The 18209-nt window shown below is 41.3% G+C and overlaps 1 protein-coding gene across 1 annotated transcript; it reads right to left on the bottom strand.

Annotated features, from left to right (window-relative positions):
* Positions 1-1030: 1030 nt before the first annotated feature.
* On the bottom strand, positions 1031-17733 carry cilp2 (cartilage intermediate layer protein 2; the record flags this gene model as incomplete). The annotated part of the gene is made up of 9 exons (XM_083969794.1): positions 1031-3447; positions 5564-5721; positions 6360-6468; positions 6839-7156; positions 7251-7406; positions 8215-8397; positions 8619-8888; positions 10549-10620; positions 17670-17733. 9 exons carry the CDS (start codon positions 17731-17733, stop codon positions 1031-1033), a joined length of 3747 nt encoding a protein of 1248 aa, XP_083825920.1.
* Between the last annotated feature and the right edge of the window lie 476 nt (positions 17734-18209).

Raw genomic sequence — 18209 nt, 5'->3', positions numbered from 1 at the left:
TTAAATTATAATATAGTTATTGCACATCATGATGTAGGGACAGTTTGCAAACACATTACCCAACAACCAAAATAAAGCATAATTAGACCCTGAATGAGCCACTGTAACCGTTTGAGTAAAGTACATACTGTATCACTTTGAGTCAAATTTTGTATGGTGATGTGCTACCGTAATTTGAAATGAGCTGAGGGCAAAAGAATATTATGTAATACCTTGCAATTAATTATCCAGATTTTATACTGCTACCAGTGAGATCTGTGTTTATCTTGGCAAAAAGCTTGGTCTTACCCATTCTAAGTAGGTGTGGAAGGACATTTGGATCACAGTTGGCAATGTGGCATGCGAATGAGAATCATGACTGTTCCCCGGGTGGCATGCCTCACCCCACTGTCTCTTTCGAACATGCCTCATTGGGGAGGGTTTGTACAAATAGGACTCAGTATCTGCTGCAGACAGCAGTACCTCATGTTTTCTGTATTCTGATCTAGTATGACTTCAATGGAAAGCAATGACCAATTATGAAGTGTTTGGGGCCTGGCTTAAGAGTTAACAGTTTTTGAAGGTTTGGTTTCAACCCAAATATTTAGAGGCTTCAGCAAAAACACCCACAATGCCACGAATGGAATGCCACAAATTAGATTTATAAAAGTATAAAACTTACATTCTCAACTGTCAATTGAGTCTATTCATCCCTAAAATTAGACCAAAACCAATTAACTAAATGCCAGTAACAAGTAGACTAATGAGGCATGTACCAATTTCTTCAAGTAAAAGACCAATGAATATATTCAAGCACACAATGGTTTTGCTGAATTGCTGTTTCAGGTTTGTGATTTTCAGAGTCAAGAGGGAGATCATACTCAACAACAGACAGACAACTTTTACTTCCTCGACTTGGACTTGATGCTGTCATATCAGTCTCAAATGAATACCTATTAATGAAAAGGAAAGAACAAATAAATCATTCTGATATTACTGTTGATGTAAATATGCATGAAATTACCTTATCTCAACCTACCTCCTGTCACCTCTATTGTCTCTGCTGTGTCCGCATGGACATTCTCCTCCTTGTTGTAGAGGTAACTCTGCGGCTCTGGGTCCTGCCCTGCTGCTCTGAAGGATAGGCCACCACCTGGGTGGAAGATCTCCGCACTTGTACACCATCCAACTCCCTCATGTCCCTTGCCATCTGAGACAGTGTCTGACCTGGATTTGTCTGCAGACGCTGGAAGAGACTTTCCCTGTTAATTTTCCTCTCTGGACAGCTAAAGGTCAATGCCACGCCAAAATCTGACTTCATCTCCCTAGAGAAACCATCTGAGGTACCATCAAAGCAACGCCCAATGGCGATCTCCTTAGCCACCCTGGGATTCTGGTCCGTAACTGTGTAGATGCCATAGTTGTGTCCCAAAGGATCGACAGGAGCTAGCATACTGAATGCATGGGACTCGTTGTTTTGAGCAACTGGTGGATGTTTGACGAGATACTCTTGTAGGAGGCTGTTGGTGCCAATCTTACGACAGTTTCCCTGTGGAAGAACTGATATGAGGGATCTATCTACCTCAGCTTGATCAAACAACATGCCACTGCATTTGAACTCCACACAAGCTGCTGAGGTGTTGGCCTCTCGCATGTCCCGGGTACTGCGAATGTCTCTAATGCCATAAAGTTTATCTTTTGTTTCTGGGTGTGTTCCTCCCAGATTCCTCGACCTGACCATCACCTCCTTAGATCCATGGATCTTAACCTTGATGAAACATGCTCTGAACTCCTGGGGATTAGGCCACCAGGACAGGTAGTCTCCTGTCCACGTTGTTAAATCATTTTCCTCAAAGGGAACTACATTGTATTCGTACTTGTCCTTTTCGACTCTGAAGAATCTGAAATGATTTGCATCAACTGGGGCATTTTCACAAGCTATTAAATTCTGATATGGATATATTGGCCCATTGGTCTCATCGAGATTGTTCTGGTTTGGCTTTGCCAAGTTGATTCTGAAAGCTGTTTTCTTCAAATCTGGATCATCATGGTCTGAACGTTGGTAGTCTATTTTATCCAGATATGGCTGAGACACCCCAATGATGTTTGGATTCATCTTTGGGGAAGAAGGAGCCGCTTCGAGTTCTTCCCCGCCCATCATGGCAGTCACATAAGCCGTGTAAGCATCGGGCCTCTGCGTGTCACAGAAAGCTGGTAAACAGGCCCCATTGGACCCAGTTATGACACTGTCGAATCGGCCCCATGCCCTTGGATTAGACGAAAATCCAGGCTTGGGCTCCAGGTTTATCAAGCTGATCACAACACCTTCCAGCTGTTCGTTGGGAAGGAACTTATCACTCATGTAGGCCCGAACTTTGACATAGCAGCGTCTGTTTTCAGGAACATCCAAGTTGAAGAGCCTACGTTCTCGGATCTCCATGTTACCTATGAGGAATGTGCGTTCCTCTCGCTTGCTCCTACCGTGACCTCCAGTAGTTGTTGAGGTGTATGAAAAGTGACTCTCCTCCTCCCAGACTCCTGTGTCTGGGTTTAAAGACCAGAGTTTCATTTTGGGAATATGCTCTTGCATTTTGACATGCTGAGTGTCAAGAAGGACTTGTACTGCTCCAGCTCCAAGTACTTCCTTGTTGGCCTCATCTCTGAAGTCTACAGAAAACATGCCATAGGTCCTCAAAGGGAGCATGTCACCTTCATCATCCACAAAATTGAGATCACCTGGTGCCGCAGCAGCCGTGGTGATGTTTCTAGGGTCAATGAATGTGACGCTGGCTTTTACAGTCCCCTCATAGATTTCTCCATTTTCCTTATGGAAGGAATTGGGAGGAATAATCAGCTGTCCTATGGGGTCCTCATCTTTAATTTCTCCAAGATCAATATAGTTGGTTTCTCCTGCATCAATATCAATTGGTGTCTGCTTTCTCATCACCTTCACATCATGGTAGATGGATCCACCTTTCTTGTCAAATATGAACACCTTAGGAGTGTCAAGAAACCTCTGATTAGGGTCAACAAAATTTACGACTAATCTCTGTGTATCAGGAGTAATTTGTAATGTGAAGCCTCCTTGGTAACCAGTTGTGCCAACCCTTTCTTTACCAATATAGATATGCCCAAAACGTAGAGGCTCATCATTGTCAGCCGTGACCACTCTGCCACGAACAAGCACAGTTGGCTGCAAACACTTCTGACAGCTGCACTGTGTCACAGCCCGAATAGGGAGGCTGTAGCTACCACAGTCAATGATTCGACTTTCCATATTTTGAACCCCGCAGCAGAATCCGGTTCCATCTCTGCAGCGCGTATCAAAGTCTAGGGAGCCCGCACATTTGTTGTGAAGGCAGCGTCCAGCATTGTATAACTTGGAGTTGGTCCCGGGTTGAACACAGTCTATGGGCAGTCTGATGAGGTGCATCTCAGGTGCTGAACTGCATGCTGGTGTTCCTTTTGCTGTGAATTGAATGATAATTTTTTCTGTCAGTAATACACATGCTTGGGTTTAGCAATGAAGCAGAATCGCTATGATGAACGCATAGTTAAAGGGACAACGAGGAGTTTCTATTCGGTTATAAAAAAAGTCTCACGTTAATGTGGATGAATCTCCGCTACCCACACTTGTTAATGGGCCCATTTTCGATAAATATATCGTTCTGTCTCTATCGTTATTTTGTTATTATTAGTGGTGGCGGAAATGCTGGTCGAGCCGACCAGCGTTTCCTTCGTTGCGAATCATGAGAATAACGCAGCCGCATCGCCGTTTATGGTCGGAACTACGGTGGTATGTGAACCTCTTTGAACCTCTGACTTTAATTATTGATGAATGAAAACATGAGTCCTTCTTGCGCCCGGTCAAAGAAATGTACGGTGGGCGCGGAGGCTCATAAATGTAGTGTGAAAACGCTTTGCTTTTCCAAAACTCCTCGTTGTCCCTTTAAGATACTCCTGCATGCCAAATCTATAAAAAATTTGAATTGTCTGGTACTCAATAATTGTTTAACAATGCATGAGTGGAATAGAGGTGAATGCCAAATAAATTGGAGCATTTAGAAGAATGTTTTTCTGCCTTTAATTTTTCATACATGGACACACACATATGATGTACTTGTACACACACGCACAGTGTCTGCACAATCTGAAAATACCAAAGAGTGGCCAAGTTGGACGGCGAAATGTGCATGAAAGGGTAATTAGACATGAAGTTGAAAAGAACATTTATTTACCAACCATCCAGATGGGAGCTGGAAAGAAAGAGTGATTGTTCACCCAGACATTGGCAGAATAATTCATGTGCATGATATCATGGTTGAGCTTATATTCAACTATCCTTGTTAAGCTTGCCATCTCCTAAGTAAGTCGATAATTGCAGACAGATGGAGCAGTGTGATGCCTATGAAATATCATTACTGTACTCCTGTACTCCTGATGGCTTTACCAAAAACTGTGAGTTTCCTTCAATAATAAATTATGACTTGTATTCACCTAAATGAACTGTGGTTAACACATTTTATGGGAAATCACATTAAACTCCTGCTTAATGTAAAATGTGAAAAAGAGAGAGTATCAGGTTGAGACAGTAAGGCATGTTTGTAATCCTGCTCTGAGACACAGGTGTTGTCCTGCACACAAACAGTGTCTCCTTCCATGACTTGACAGAGTGCAGGAATTTGTCTGCGGCCTGGGATAGATTGCTTTAGCGCTTGTCCATGAAAACCCTGTTTGTTAATCAGTCTCCTTGCTAACAAGCACCTGGAGGTATGTATAAAGCAATGCCTAACTCTTCCACATGGAAATGGAAACGAACAATCTTGGATTACACCTCAACACTGGATGGATGTCCTGGAGAAATTGGGTTTAAAGGTTTTATGATTTCAGAGGTATCTCACACTATAAAGAATGCCTGTTTAGAAAGCCTCGGCTTCTACCAATCTAAACATAATAAAAATAAATATTCTTCCAAGTGCAGCCAGATTGTGTAAACCCTGATACTTTTATTTTCCAATTTATGTTTTTTTTTCAATGACAGTTAACAGTGTGTTAACTTGCTGTCTCCCTCAATTATAGGACACTGTGGTTTTGTTTGAATCCTCTTAATGCATGGACATGGTTTGTGGATGACTTAGTTGGAGCTCAGCACTGGCATTTCTCTTAAAGTGTGTATTGAATTTCAGGCAGCTGTTACAGTGAAATTAGTTGAGGTTGTTTGCTTTTTGTCAGTGGTTTTACTTGAATCTGTGTATAACTAAATACGTCATTGCCAAATGCACATGGGTAGCAGCCATCCTCGGCTGTAATCCCTGTGCGCTGCTTGTTATCATCATTTCAGATTATTCTCTCTTAGGCAGAAGATGATGAATTACTGTTTTTATAACATTGCCATGGCATTTAATAGAGGGTGAGCTTTTTCATCTTTTTGACTCTGAGAAATTTTTGTGTGATCACATTGCTACCCTCAAAACAGCAGAATAGTCCTTTCCTGCAAATTGCATCTTAAACCATGTGATGATGGAGGCCACACTTGTGTTCACATACTGTACTTTCTCAGTAAGAAGTGTGAGATTAAACATACCAATCACAGTAAGTGAGGCTGGAGAGGACTTGATGCTGCCTGCTGGGCTGCTGGTTTTGCAGTAATACTGTCCTGATTGCTCCATCTTCAGGTCCCGCAGTATAAGATCCTCTTCATACTTGTACACCTTCCTGTCCAGTAAAGTCCCATTGTGGTACCTTGAAAAATATTGACAAAAATCTAGAAGTTAAAAGAATACAACAAAAGACTTCTTTTTAATGTGATTTATTGTAATAGACTAATCAGTGTTTTTAAGACTACTGCATATAAATTGACTCTATGTAATATGAAAATACTTGCTTGTAGCACTAAATCCAAAGAGAATTATCACCCCCTTAGCTTTATTTTATTTATCCATGAAGATGATCCATTGAGATTAATCAAAATTTTATACAATTAAAATTATACAATATAATTAAATTATACCATACAATTATAATGTAAATATAGCATCTTTCAAAATATTGCTTTGATTTTACAGCTGACAATTTTGCTGTTTTAGTTCACCCTCACTTTTCTTATAAAAGTAATTTCCTCCCACATAAAGCTGCTTTTTTTCCAGTGAAAAAAACTTTGTTAAACTTCAATAGCTGATATGAGTTAGTAACTTCCTGGCGAACAGAGCTCAGACCTAAATGGACAGCTATTTTTTTCAAGAGGCTGCCTTCATAATAAAACAAATCTCAAGCCTCACCAATATAGATATCCACCATATGGGAAAATAACCTCTTGCAGTAAGCCATTTCTGCATTTTGTACTGTGATTCATAATGTGCAAATCCTGGTATTCATCTCACCAGTAGTACTTGTCAGGTACTGGTGATCCCGTTGCCTTACAGCAAAACATTGCCCGTCCTCCCTCATAACGCACTTTGTCCTCTGGGTGCTTCACAATGTATGGCTTTTCTGTGGAAAGCAGAAATGAGCAAACCCTCAGGACTTCACTCTGTAGTATAGAGACGTTGTAAAACATTACACTTCACTCTCACATTGGATCCTGTTCTTATGAAAAATGATTTCAAAAGCAGCACAGGTCTATTTTTATTTCGTTTCCATGCAACCAAATAGGTCAGTGCTCCAGACTGTCTTACAATAGAGCCAGACTGTTTACATTGTGGTTTTGACAATGTCCCATTTTCTACCGCCTGAGAATATGGTTTATTGGCTCTGTTAAATGATAATAATGAGAATCTGGATTTGATTTCTTATAATAATAGCTCCTCTACGAAAAATTCAACCATATTTAATAACTGTATATTTACTTATTGGCACTCACCGGCTGATTTGAGGAAGGCCCGTGCCCAGGACACCCCCGTGGTATTACTGAGGGTGGAGACAGTGATCGGGGCAAACTTGTCCTTCCTAATGGTGATCAAGGTCGAGCTGGTTGAGCAGACTCCTGGAAGCCTGAACTGACCTTTGAGATCTGTACGGGCACGGATGACCTTGGGCTGACTGGCTAGTGCCACCCACGCTCCTGCCACAGGGACACCAGTCAGACTGTGAACTTCGCCATACAGCACATGGCCATCACACACACAGCGGCTGCAGTCCTCACTGGGATGACCGTCGGTGCACACTTGCTGACATTTTGCTGTTGAGAAAAAAGCACAGGGTTGTGAGCACAGCATGATAAAGACACTGGTATAATGAAAAACATTTGCATTATACACTTGACTTCGACATACATGGGCATGGACTCTTCCCACATTTCTGTATTTCAACAGGGCGTCCGTTACACTGCACTGCCACTGATGTCCTCACACAGGTCCTCCTCCTAATCCTGCGTCCTCCACCACAGGTCACTGAACACGTCCCCCAGCGACCCCACGGACTCCACTTGGCTGATCACACAGGAGTAATGCAAGTTTGAAATTACACACGTATTTCATATTAATAGTTCTGAAAACTTTGTTTTGAAATTGAATTACATCATTCAAATTTTACATAGAGAGGTTTAATAAGTGTCATTAAGTCTCCAGTGGGCTCACCATAAACAAGTTATTAAATGGTCCAATCACACATAAGAAAGCTGATTAAATAGCTGCATTCAAAAGACTGTTGATTACAAGTGTCTTAATCAAGATCACTTAAACTAATGATGGAAAAGGTTGTTTCTACCGTAGTAGAAGAAGTTTTGCTCTGGAGGGTGCTGCCTCCAAAATCTATTCCTGTTTAATGTGATATATAAGCATGTCTTTTACAAGAGAGGTCAGAGGTCATACTGTATTCCAGTGCAGAGCAGTTACCTGTACTGTAAATGACCTTAGAGGAACTCAACTTTAGAGCTGGTAATTATGGATCACTTGTTCAGTAAGTGGACATTAGCTTCAGTGCTGATTCTGTTAACTTAGTCTTGTGCTGGTTCAGCTTGTTACTTTCAGGTTAATGCCAATCTAGGTCTATACAAGTTCCAGTTATATGGTCAGTTGCTCTGACGCTAATTATTTGTGACTTGTTTCTGCTGTTTCTTACAACAGAAAAGCTTTTAATTAATAAGTTATGGATGAGTATTGGTTACAGATGGTGCTCTCAGTCATAGAGCTCCGCTGCTAAAACCTTCTCAGTCAGTGACTAGTGAGGTTTTGAAGGAGAATGAACATTACAGACTTCAAATAGTGTCATAAATTAGCTGCCGGTAAATATGCTCACCTGTACATGGAGGCGTGGCGCATTCCCTCCTCTCTGTATGGTGACCTTGGCACGCTGGCACTAACAGGAGAGGCATAGGTTGCATACTGATACATTTCCTCTGGCGGACCTGGATGCCCACATCATCACAAGCCATCGTTGAACAAGGACCCCACTCACTCCAATCAGACCAGTAGCTCTGCACTGGTGACATAAATGGAAAAACAGAGAATAACATGGTAAACAGGAGACAAACAAACAAGTTATTCAACATGACAGACAGTAAACAGCTAAGAGGGGTTATCACTGTTGAGTCCTTGTAGCCAGTGCTTTTGAAATTGTGTATTGATGCATGTGTTTGCCTGCATGTTCATATCTGTGGAGTGACAGCTTGTACAGCCCTGAGCTGCTCTCATCACAGCTACCTGGGGGACACTGAAAGCGGACATGGTAGTTGGAGCAGATGCGGCCGTGGGGCTGTTCCTTGTTGATGCACCAGAAGCCCTTCTCCAGACTGGAGTGGACGACTTCCCCGGTGTCCGCCGCTGCCACCCAATCTGTAGTGCGAGCCTCCATCGCCGTGGGTCGCGTGCAAACTCTCTCCCTGTAATAGAAACGGATTGCCTCCAGGCGCTCATAGTCTCCATTCCCCCCAGGATGGTCAATGTTGAACCAAGACGTCCACTCTGTCAGGCCTGGAGACAAATGGAGGGTAGAGAAGGATGGAAATGTTAAAAGAAAAGCCAGAATGAAAGAAAACAATTCAACACAGGATCCAGGGATAATGGAGGGATTTTGGAGCTGGTCTTACATGGAGGGGAGACATGGGTCAGAACCAATAAAAAACGATCAGGAGGAAAACAGCGCGGATGGGTTACAAATTTTAAGAGGAGGTCTGCTACTGCCATTTGACTGTGACTTCATACACCCAAGGGAGCTTTGCAGTGTCCAGGTTCTTTCCAAACCTCCTGGCTTGACTGATGAGGCATATCGTCTAGTTTTTTAGTCTGCTGCATGTTCTGAAACCAGAGTATTTCCTCCGGAGAAATATGAGCAATTGAAAATAAAAAGGCATGTATTTGCAACATAGAGGGGGTGTTTTTCATTCATGCCGTTTCATGAATAAAGGAGGTGATGGCGGGGACATGTGATACAGACAGCATTCTAGACACAAACTAATCCTGGGGCTTTTCTCCTCCAATTAAAAATGGTTCATTCATCAAAACCTTTTCAGCTTTCATGACAAGACAGTTAATTCTATTTTCGATTTTTTTGTCTGTGACTGCTGTATCATGGCATGTAACAGTTCAAAGATGTTTCTGTGTCTGCACTATCATTTGTCATGATACAGAAAATGTTACCTCCTTAAATTTAAGCTACAAGGATTTTATTGAGCTATGAATGAGCTATGAATATAAGTAGTACAATTGGGGTAATCAGACCCTACGGGTTTTAAAGTGCCCTAACTGCATCCATATTTGTATATCACAGCTACTGCTGCTGCTGTAAGTGTCGACTCTGTTGAAAAGTGGTCCTACCCAGCAGGACAGACTACAATGACCCTGTTTGGCTCACATCTCTGCCGCTGCCACACCTCTGAATCAGCTGTAAATATCAGTGTAATGTCGTTCACAGCACAATTCATTTAAATGAGCAAATGTTTTGGATGAACAAACTGAACTGAATCACTTCCTGAAATGATCTCTTCATTTCTCAGTTCAGTTGGGCTCACTCACTGTGTGAGTGATTCAAGTCATTTTGTTCACAGGAGGAATTGGCTGCATTCAAGTCAAGATACTGAAGTACTTTGTTGCTCCTGAGGGGAAATGACTTTGCTGCAGCAGAAGTACAAAACAACACACCAAAGTAGCTTTGAGAAACAAGTACCAATTGAACAAGATATAGGTGAGAGAATAATGGTAGAATAAGAAAGTGTCAGAGCAAAATATATGTTTCAACAAAATATGTATGAATGACAATAAAACATTTGAATTTTAGCAACTGATATGTTCAGAATCCAAGAACAGCCATGAACAGCCATAACATAGATATATACGATAACGACTCTAAGCTTTTACTACAATTGAATTATCACGTAAATAAATGAATAGAATTGTAGAGACGACATGTTGCAGGAATGTCATAAACTGTATTTCTTTTTGTTGCTTAAAACCTAAATAAAGATATTGTGAAAAAAAAAATTGTCGAAACTCTCACTGTACACTGTGAGAATCAACATGCACTGTTCACTCAATGATTAGTTAGGCTCAACCTGAAGATCAGTTAGAAATATTTAAAAGACAAAACTGCACTGAACAGTTCTTTTGAACAAACTTAAAAGATCTGACACATTACCTCCTGAGTCGGTGAATGTGTTGAGGGCCGCTCTTCTGCCCCTGTCTGACTGACTCCTGGCCCTCAAAGATCCTACAAACAGGAAGAAAAACATTATGATATCACACAAATACAGTTTAGTTAGAAGCTAACTCAGTTTGGTTAGTCTAAGTCAGTACGATTAGTCAAGCAAAATACAGTACACACTTAGCTGGACGTCTATTAGGTACACATAGCACTTATATTAAATCACACATGTCTGATTAAAAGGGATTTCGTTTTACCGAGTGTTATGAATTAAAGTGCGTGCATGATTACTATTTGTTCACCATTCAAACATGTGCACACACAGAGTGACTGACAGTCCCTTTTTTGTGCTGAAACAATTACTAGACCTCTGGGTTTATGAAAAGCAATAGCACATGGTTTATTTAATTTTCTCTTTCCTCCCCCTCCCTGTGTCTCTCCTCTCACTCATCCTCCTCTTTCTGCTCCTGTAGATTTTTCTCACTGCTGCTCCCCGGGCTTCAGCAGCACCCACCCCCTCTTCATTAAAACTTAGGAACATCCTCTCCATCCATCATCTCCCCCATGCTATTTGTCAGATGTCTTTTCATCCCTCAGCTTGTTGTCTCCCCCCTTCTTCTCTTGATCCATCAACAAGCAGCTGACGTTGAGGATGCTAATCAAGCGCCAGCTGAGACAAATCAGTGCATGTGGAGTCATCTGTTACGCAGCAGCCAACCAGAAAAGTTCACTTTAACATGCTGCATCACCCCTCATAGAGTTTGTGCGCACGCATGCACACACACACACACACACACACACACACACACACACAGATTCAATTCTAACTCTACCCATAAAACCAAATCATTTAGATCCTCACAAATCTGTCACAAGTAATTTTTTTTGGTCCCCACGAACATACACACAAACTCTTCTATGCAGCAATTTATTTTTGTCAATTTCCTTTTCATTTCAATTATGTAATTATGATGTACACACATACGGTGCGCACACACACTGCATGCCTGTATGACTGAGTCATTTTTCATGCATGAGCTGCTCACACGCACACACACACATGCACACAACTGTGTCTTTAAGTTGTAAGCCAATGTTGCCTTCTTAGAAAGAGAACAATATTTAGTCTGACATTCACTGTAAATTTGGTCCTTTGATTTATTAAACATGCACCATGACGTGTTCTCCCTCGAGCTTTGAAGTGTATTGATATATTTTCCTGTGGTGGTAATTTTTTATGTTTTCAAAAATGACACATTTTTACTTAACATTTCATCTGACTTTGACTTGGACTGTGTGAGGAAAATATAAAAGTCATGGCCCATGATAGAAACAAAAAAGAGCTTATGAAGCCACTGCGTCTGTGTGTGTGTGTGTGTGTGTGTGTGTGTGTGTGTGTGTGTGTGTGTGTGTGTGTGTGTGTGTGTGTGTGTGTGTGTGTGTGTGTGCACACGCAGACTTTTGTAATATGTGCAAGCACTTAGCGCTTTGAGAGAGATACTGCTGAGTTTATGAGCAGAGACTCCCAACACAGAGTCCAGTATCGATCCCAGTCCCTGCTGGTTTTACGGCTGACTTAAAGCCTTTATTGTCATGCCAGCACATTTCTTTTCAACTATTAACATTAGATAGTTTTAGTAACAGTATCATAGTGGCTTAAGGCAACAAAGATCCTCTGTCCAAAAAGGTATTGGGTACAATGTAGACAGTGAGATGACTTTCATTGTGGTTGGTTTTTTTTAGTGCTCCTGGCTTTAAGAACCATTAGTAGATCTCCATACCGACTTGGTCTTTCTAATAATGAACCAACTAGCTAGATAAACAGAAGCCAAGGCTTTCAGCATGATCTGCTGGGCAGATGTGGCTCTGCCTGCAGGTTTTGTTTAGTGAATCAAATCAAATGGATTTTCCACCACTCTTTTTTTGTCTCCTGAATTCTCTGTGCTGATTACATTTTTAATGCAATTTAAAGAGAGCTGTTTCCACTACTGGGCAAATTCTTTCTGTTAATATGACACTGATTCAGCAATTTTGTTAACAGAAGTTTGCAGTCTGGATTAGTCAGTGCAAAGCAAGAACTTTTCTTTAAGAAAGTGCACAGCAAATGGGACACAAGTAAGCTTTTTGTCTCACTTTATTAGCACTGAGTTCCAAACTTGTGGCAAATTAATCAAATTCTGTACTATGAAGTGCAGCCATGTTTTTTCTGGGTAATCACAAAGCACTTTTTCTGCTTCTGTTACATAACATTTCTTCCTCACTCACACCAAAACAAAGAGAATTCAACAATTTGGCTTATAATTATCATTTCAAGATGTTTGATAATGAAAACGAAATAGCAAACTTTTATGGGGTGACTAATGGTTTTAAAAAGTAGAAAGGAGGAAATCCAGATTAGCAACAGCAGAGGGCGAATGTTGGGGTTATAACCTTGGTTGCAGCAGGTATGAACTGGCTGAGCTCCTGTGGCACAACTCACAGAGCTTATTATGCTTCTGAGTGGCATGTTAACACTTTATGAATTTTAAAAGCCGGGAAGTTTTATTGGGGCACTGCTTCATGCGGCTGGTATGTGAGTGAATTAACCTTGTTGAGAAAGTTTTTCAAGAGGGAGTAAGGTAAGAATTTAAGATTTCCTGTTCAGTGTTAGAAAATGTACCCAAAAGTGCCCCACTGGTGCAATATGTCTTGTTAATCCTTGTTCTTGTGCTCCTTGTTTGGTTTATTTTGGCATTTTACACCTATTGTAATAGACATAAATGCTCCAAACAAAATCCATAAATTATCCACACCCCCCAGAACAATGCACGGAATTGTTTCCTGATCTGACGCAATGCAATATATCATACAAATAATTTTTAATCTCATCAACTTCTGAAACTAAAAGAAGTAGGCTACTAAGAGCGAGAGTTTGCATTTACAAAAACACTGCTGGCTGCAATTAACACAATTCAAACAAATAAATGCTACAGTAAATGCATGAACTGGCTAGACTACAGCAGACTCCTCCTCTGACTGAAGTCTCGGTCAGACTGAGGCACATATCTTTAATGTTCCTTCTAACATTAACCATCTTGATACGCACTGTTCTTTCACTATCACTGAACCCTTTCAATACAGAGAGCAAGAGTTAGCTACAGTACTAGCTAACAAGCTACAAAAAATGTAGCAACCACTTCTCCTTGTCTCCATCTCTGTTGTACAACAAACTCCTCACTCCTCAACAAACTCCTGAGTCATTGATGCCAACAGCTACTGTATCAGCAGTGGCGGGCAGAGCATGAGGCCTGATCCAGCTCTCTGTAAGGAAGTAGCCTAAAAGACGACATGCCTCCAGCTCTGTTAGCCAGTTTTTAAATAGGCACCCACATTAAAATGAAATATTCATAATCATCGTAGCAGAGTTCATTTAGTGTAAAACAGAACATGTCATAACCTCATCAAAGTATTTACTCAAACCATGACACCTCCCAAAACCAAACCAATTTTCTGCCTAAATTTAGCCAAACTTTAACCACATACACATCATAAAAGTGGTCAATTTTTTAGACAAATCATGGTGGATTTGTTTCCTGTGCCGGTTAGGGGATGTTCATCATCATTGCTAAAATTGCTTGTTAGTTTTTGAAATGGAAATGGAAAGCAAGTATTAGCCTATACCCTTGCATGTTTATGTCCAATATTTTGTCAACACAACCATCAACCTTAATCCTTATGTGGATTTGACTTTCTTCCATCAGAATCCAGTTGCTGTAAGGCACCAAGGTGACTCAAATATAACCATACAGTATGTTGTTTCAGTTGTTTCAGTCTCACCTTTGACATGAAGTCATGAACATGTGATTGTTATTATAAACCAGAGGCAGCAACATCGTGTCTCATAAACCATGGACAACCAGGTAACAAGATACATTATAATAGTACAAGTATAATAGGCAAGATGTGCGTCTGTGGGCTGGTTAGCATTAGTTCCACATATGGCCACATGGAAAGCACCTGAATTCCAGTCTATGTCAGTTACATGCCTGAAACACAGGATTATTTTCAATCCCCTAGCGCAGTCATTGTCATTTTTATCCGCCCAAGCTTGTTGTGACAACTGGGATTCTTATTTGAGAGGACTACCTTTGGACTTAACCATTTACGTCACGGCAGGGTTTTTTTTTTCCAGAAATATAGCCGCTGTACTTTTAGCCAGGATACACAAAGGCAAACTTTCTATTAATAATCAACAGTGCCTTTGCAAAGGACAGCCTCTCCCGCCTTCACTGTCTGAGTGGGAGTTTTCTGCCCTTGCCAGAATCTAATAAAAGGCTGCCAAAGAGAGGAAAAGGGAGGAAAAAGCAGAACTTTATGAAGCTGCACCCAGAATGGCTTCAGTCATCTTGAGGTATGGTTGTGCCAGATGTAAATTGGCAGGGAGACAGGGTTTAAATAGAGGGTCTGGATCCTGTTTATAATATTCCAGATCTGTACAAGAAAGAGAAGGCGTGAAAACACCAACCTCCCCCGTCCCCATGTTATGTAACCAACTGGCCAAAATTCAAACCATTAAGAGAACAAGGTTGTACAATATTTATCAATGCATCTATTCAAGAGCATGTCAGGTGTGTGAGTGTATTTGTGTGTGTGGGCCTGTGTATGTGATGATCCGTTTGCTATGTCATATGGAAGCTGTTTATGTGTTTGGCTGGCTTCTCAGCTGAGGTGTTTGTGGTTTCAGAGAAGTCTGCTCTTTCTCTCTGCGTCCATCTCTGTCTTTACGCTCCTTATTCCCAAAAAATCCAAGTCTGACTCTGAAAACATCTGCACCTCATTAAAATCGGCAATGTTGTCCCTGACATTAACGAATGATGCAAATCAACCACATGATTTAGGGATTTACAAAGGTATAACAGAGGCTTTGTGTTTCTGTGTGATATACCATAATACTGTTGGACAGTGTTAAATTTCCGCATTGCAATGCTGCACCTGCGCACAAGTACAGAGCCAGGAGCTGGAAATAGCTCAATTGAAAGCAGCTGATTAATAAATAATATCTTTACACATCCACATAGGCATGAACACAGAAACACGGAGAAAAGAAAAGAAAGGCTTGGTGGTTGTCATTAATGGGGATTTATGCCTTTTCCTTTGATCCATTGTAATCCTCTGTCTCAATCATTAAAGACAGTTGGCCAGACAGCTCTGTGTTTGGAGCAGACTGTGGTCAGCATCTGGAGAACTAGCCCCTCTGTCTCCCTCACAGTGGTCCTCCAGCTGCTCACATACACCACCTAGCTTTGCCTGAAGCTTGTGCAACAAAAGAAGAATGGAAGTTTAGCGTTGGGTTGAACAGGTCTTATTACAGTAACTTTAAAGGCCACTGAGCTAAACTTATGCAAAGAGGTGATAATGCCAAAGTGTTCCCTTCTGACTTACAGTGGGCATTTAGCAACAGCTGCCGCCTTCAAATAGGAAAACAGCTCATAAATCAGTAGGCTGTAAGGTGTGTGGATAGAGTGACAAAGACAAGGCAAAGAGAGAGCATTTGATGGAGTGTGGCAGAGAGAAATAGGTGGAGAAAGGCAAAGGAGGGAGTGATGGAGTAATGGAGAGACAGAGGTAAAGAATTTATGGAGAAATACGTGAGAGAGATCAAGATTAGAAACAAAAGGCGAACCCAGGGAGACAAATGGACAGAATGATACCTACAGTACACTCATAACAGTGGTGGAGTGAGAGGTGCTGAGTGGCCATTAAAAGGAAAAATGAAAGACAAGTTGGCCAATGCGAGAGAGGGAAAATAAGACGGTAAAGTCATTTTACCTGTGCTATTATATCTCTCATTTTATTCCATTTTCTCATTTATTCCAGCATTAACCGAGCAGGTGGGGAAGTGGGTCACTTGGTTTGTGATTTTTTTGCTTCATGTTTCCAAGGTGACTGAGTTTAGATTACTGGCACTGTGTTTGGGGGTGAAATGAGGATGAAATTCACCAATTTACTGCAAGATATGGAGAAGCGAGGCAGAAAAACATTCAATTTAACTATCCACTCACTTGTGGCTGTACCAATGTTCTCTTTTAGTAAGAGTCAATCTGAATCATCGTTTATACATTTACCTTCTTTCCTCATGAAAGGCTCATCTAATCTTATGATACAGTCATTAGTAAATGGTGCAAAGCCCTGGCTGGACATTTAAGACTCTGAGGCCTCAGAGTCCAACAAGATATGGAGACTATTAAAGTGTATTAACACTCGTTTGCTTTTATGAACTGCTAGCTCAAAGAAAAAAAAGTTTAATGGGGTGCAACTCTAAAGCAGACAGAATGTGACAGTATTGAAAAAAGTTTTGCTACTGGTGTCATTCAGGAAGAGCTTTTAGAGGATGATAAGGGAGAAATTTGGGAAGAAGGTGTTGCCACCCTGAAGAAAAAGTCTGTATGTAGCCGACTGTCCACCACAGTAAGAACCGGAAATTAAACAGAGAAGCTATGACGGAAAAATGTAAGAGTTGTCTCTTTGTCAGAAGCACTTCAGCTGCATTGAAGCTGCAATAGGAGGCCTGTTTGCTGATAATGGCATCGGCCATTCTGAATCTTGTCATTATGCCAAACCTTTTTATCAACAGCACTTTTTCTGTCCTGTCTTTTGATTAAACTACAGCACAGGGAGAGTTTTCACTGTATATGACCCCCTCCTCCTCCTCCTCCACATGTAAACCTCCCCTTCTATCATCACATGTTGTTGATTAGCCTGGTGGTGAAATCTGCTGGTGACTTAACATCAGAGATAAGCAGCTACTGAGGTGGTCGGAAACAGAGAGAGAGAGAGCCATACACACTTCTTTATCATATGAGCTCACCACCAGACATTTCTCCAGAGTTCTCCACCAGTCCTGCTATCCCTGACATCCTCACGGAAATGCTGTCAACTCTGAAAACTCCACAGTTATGTCACTTGGAGTGCACATGTGTGAGTAGTCATACACTGACCCTCTGTTCCCGAATGTGATTACCAAAAAATGACGAGAGAGACAAAAAATTGTCCAACTCTCTTCAACATCTTTTTCAGCAATGTCCTTTGATTGTGGCTTCGACATATCAAAATAGAAACGACCGGTCTTCACTTACCTTGGCCCAGAGCCACTGAAGCCAGGAAAGACAGCAGGAGTGCCACCTTATTCAATCCCAACATGGTGCCACACTTTCAGTTAAAGATGACTTTTGTCTCTCTACAGCACTGACATAAAAACCTATGACAAAAAGAAAGAAAATGAAACTCTTTAGCTTTAACATACGGCGGAGTGTAACCAGGTATGAGTGATGCTGCTGGTTGAGCAGAGCAGAGCCACTGCTCTTCCTCATGTGAGTTGAGTTGCTGAGTTGGAGAAAGGAGCTCAGGCGTTTTTAAAAGAAGGGGCATCGGGAGAACACACCAATCCAGCCCCTCTCTGCTCACCATTGGCCAGTGAAATTTAACATCTGGGTCCCCCATTTCATCTTCCAAAAAAAGGTGAGGGTATGGTGGGGGCAGAGAGGGAGAGACGCACACAGAGGGAGGGAGAGTGTGTGTATGGGTGCTGTCAAAACAACTGAGTTTTCTTCCATTTCCAACCAAGGTCTCATGAGTTCAGTCTCATTTGCAATTATATTTTCATATTTCTTTGCTTT

The sequence above is a fragment of the Trachurus trachurus genome (assembly GCF_905171665.1).
Source record: "Trachurus trachurus genome assembly, chromosome: 4".
NCBI lineage: Eukaryota > Metazoa > Chordata > Actinopteri > Carangiformes > Carangidae > Trachurus > Trachurus trachurus.
Note: the sequence above shows the minus strand (reverse complement) of the source record. Positions and strands in the feature narration are given on the sequence as shown.